At 29.0% G+C, this 4,010-nt stretch overlaps 1 protein-coding gene across 2 annotated transcripts in view; it reads left to right on the top strand.

The window, feature by feature from the left end:
* The window catches only part of LOC126896672 (uncharacterized), a 50,591-nt gene extending 47,617 nt beyond the window's left edge, over positions 1–2,974 (top strand). The window contains exon 4 of one of the 2 annotated variants that reach the window (XM_050669626.1): positions 1,787–2,974. In XM_050669626.1, the coding sequence (XP_050525583.1) occupies positions 1,787–2,727 (941 nt within the window). In that variant the 3' untranslated portion in view covers positions 2,728–2,974. Of the gene's footprint in view, positions 1–334 lie in introns of both variants that reach the window. The other variant, XM_050669624.1, reaches the window with a different exon arrangement.
* Positions 2,975–4,010: the final 1,036 nt, after the last annotated feature.

Here is a 4,010-nt window from a genome sequence, read left to right on the forward strand (position 1 = left end):
AAAAAAAAAAAAAAAAAAAAAAAAAAAAAACACATCATAGTAAAATCAATACCTTCTCAGCTTCGCATCGAAGCTAAAATTATAATATTAGGAATACAACATGCAGGGTGTTAGTAAATGCAATGTCACGAGTAATAGGGTGATATTCAGTATATAATAATTTTAACTTTATTAACTTTATGAAAGAAAATATTATTTAAATTCTCTCTCTCTTAATTAGATATACTTATTTAATAATCTAGATTATTAAACATTTTATTTATAAACGTTTTAATAAACGTTATATGTTATAACGTTTATAAGCAAAAATTAATAAACAATTGTTTTTATACAGCAATTCAATTTTCAAATAATAATGTAAAATGTCAATATGAAAAAGGTGTTACTAGAAAAGCTGCTGAAAATGGAAATTTAGAATTGTTAATTTACGTTCATGAAAATGGATGTGAATGGGATGATGATACGACTATTGTAGCAGCTGAAAACGGTAATTTGGAATGCTTAAAATATGCTCATGATAATGGGTGTGAATGGAACGAAGAAACAACACAGGCTGCTGCTGCTAATGGACATTTAGAATGTTTAATATATTTACATAAAAATAAATGTCCTTGGGATAAATGGACAACAGAAGCAGCTGCTTATAACGGGCATTTAAATTGTTTAATATATGCTCATAATCATGGATGTCCATGGGATATATGGACAACAGAAGCAGCTGCTGCTAATGGTTATTTAGACTGTTTAATATATTTACATAAAAAAAAATGTCCTTGGGATGAAAGGACAGCAGAAACAGCTGCTTCTAACGGACATTTAAAATGTTTAATATATGCTCACGAAAATGAATGTCCATGGGATAAAAGGACTACAGAAGCAGCTGCTTCTAATGGACATTTAGACTGTTTAATATATTTACATAAAAATAAATGTCCATGGGATAAAAGTACGACTGAAGCAGCTGCTTCTAACGGGCATTTAAATTGTTTAAAATATGCTCATGATCATGGATGTCCATGGGATAAAAGCACGACCGATGCTGCTGCTAAATATGGTAATTTAGATTGTTTAAAATATGCTCATGAAAATGAATGTCCATGCGATATAAGAACAATAGAAGGGGCTGCTTCGTATGGTAAATTAGAATGTTTAAAATATTTACATAAAAATAAATGTCCTTGGAATGAAAGGACAACAGAAACAGCTGCTGCTAATGGACATTTAGAATGTTTAATATATGCTCATGAAAATGAATGTCCATGGGATGAAAGAACAACAGAAGCAGCTGCTTCTAAAGGACATTTAAAATGTTTAAAATATGCTCATGATCATGGATGTCCATGGGATAAAAGCACGACTGATGCTGCTGTTCAATATGGTAAATTAGAATGTTTAAAATATTTACATAAAAATAAATGTCCTTGGGATGAAAGGACAACAGAAACAGCTGCTGCTAATGGACATTTAGAATGTTTAATATATGCTCATGAAAATGAATGTCCATGGGATAAAAAAACAACAGAAGCAGCTGCTTCTAAAGGACATTTAAAATGTTTAAAATATGCTCATGATCATGGATGTCCATGGGATGAAAGCACGACTGATGCTGCTGCTAAATATGGTTATTTAGAATGCTTAAAATATGCTCATAAAAATGGCTGTGAATGGAATCAAATCAATATTGTGTTTAGTGCTATTCAAAACGGTAATCTAGAAATGTTAAAATATGCCCACGAAAATTTATGCGAATTGAATAGAAATGCAACTATTCGGGCTGCTATAAAAGGTAATCTAGAAATTTTAAAATATTTACATAAAAATAATTGTCCTTGGGATAAATTTACAACAGAAGCAGCTGCAATATATGGCAAATTAGATTGTTTAAAATATGCTCATGATAATGGATGTCCATGGAATGAAAGAACTACAGGAGCAGCTGCTTTTAATGGTAAATTAGAATGTTTAAAATATGCTCATGATAATGGATGTCCATGGAATAAAATCACTATAGGAGCAGCTGCTTTTAATGGTAAATTAGAATGTTTAAAATATGCTCATGATAATGGATGTCCTTGGGATGAAAGTACGACTGAAGCAGCTGCTATTAATGGTAAATTAAAATGTTTAAAATATGCTCATATTAATGGATGTCTATGGGATGAAAGCACAACTAGAGCTGCTGCAGCAAGTGGCTATTTAGACTGCTTGATATATGCTCATGAAAACGGATGTAATTGGTATAAAGATACGATAGCTGTAGCAGCTGTGCATGGTAATTTAGATTGTTTAAAATACGCCCGTAAACATGGATGTCATTGGATTGAAGGTACAATGAGATTGGCTGCAGCGAATGGATATTTAGACTGCATTAAATATGCCCATGAAAATGGTTGTGACTGGGACGAAGGTACAACAAGGGAAGCTGCTGCTAGTGGTCATATTGACATTTTGGTATATGCACATAAAAATGGATGTAAATGGGACGAAGGGACAATGAGTGGAGCTGCTGCAAATGGCCACTTAGACTGTCTAAAATATAGTCATTTAAATGGGTGTGTGTGGGACGAAGGGACAACAAGACTTGCTGCTGCAAATGGTCAATTTTTTTGCTTAAAATTTGCCCATGAAAACTATTGTCCATGGAGTAGAGGTACCATTTATGAAGCTACTCAAAAAGGTTATATAAATATAATCAAATATGCTACCGAAAATGGCTGTCTCAATTAATTTTCTGTTGATATATAATTAGTTTTTCATTTAAGTTGGCTATTGTCACATTATTTTTGAAATAAATTAACTTGAATTTTTATGTACATCTAATTAAGTATTTCAGGACATGTTATTTTCTTAAATAATACTATTTTTGTAACTATTATCAAAACTAATATATGACATCAACTTTTTTCTTATCTATTAAATATTAATCTTATAAAATTTTCCATAACATAACAAAATACTACTGTATTTTAATCATCAATTAGTTTTAATCATTAATTATTATCAATGTGAATTTTAATACGTTTTTCATGAATTAATTTTTAAGTATCTTCGTGAATGTAATTTTATTATTAAATAATATTTTTAGTTTTGTCTAATTTTAAATGTTCATATTATATTATAAGATATTATATTCAATTAATATAGAAAACACTGAGTATTTTTTTTTATTTATTTTTAAGTTATCATGAAAATATCTATTTCATAATTTTTCATCATTAAATTACTTTAAATGCTCAAAATTAAAAAATGAATACGAGTAACTGCACGGGCGTGCCTAAGAGGTGGTTTTGAGGGTTCAAACCACCTCCAAATACGGGCGTGAAGTGAGCAATTTCTAGCTAGCAATTTCTTATCAGTTTAAAAATACGGTAACAACTAAGATACCAAATATTTGTTACTACGTTACACTATTAGGAGCCCTGAATATAAAGTGAAATTATAAAACCAAATTTCTTATTACTACATAAAGAACTAAATCATTGTTCATATGAAATTTCAGTTTAAAATTAACACCACTAGAGGGCACTTCAAAAAAAGACATACAATACTAAACAAAGAATCACAATATATAATGGATAACAAAATACACAATTTAAATATAATAACAATATACATTTATATTATACAGCAATAATATATAAAAAGTAAAAAATATATGATACACAAAATTAATAAACCACAATCACATAATATATCAACTAATTTTCAATATTTACATCAATAGCTAAATAGAGAAAAAATAATTAATTCATTAGGTTATTATTACACAACGAAAAATTGCTGGAACATTCATATGCACAATTCATTCACATGGACGTCTTTGGGCACTTAGATATTATAATAAAAAGATGTAGAATACAAAGACAATAAAGAAGAAAGAAGAAGATTTATTTTTTTATTTTATTATGTATTTATATAGATTGTAAATTTTGTTGTATTAAGATTCTTGTCTTGAACATATTAACAATATAGGACATTATTTCTTTAATTAAAATAATTCATGTGTTTGG

The sequence above is a fragment of the Daktulosphaira vitifoliae genome, unplaced genomic scaffold, assembly GCF_025091365.1.
Source record: "Daktulosphaira vitifoliae isolate Bord-2020 unplaced genomic scaffold, ASM2509136v1 Scaffold_1, whole genome shotgun sequence".
Lineage (NCBI taxonomy): Eukaryota > Metazoa > Arthropoda > Insecta > Hemiptera > Phylloxeridae > Daktulosphaira > Daktulosphaira vitifoliae.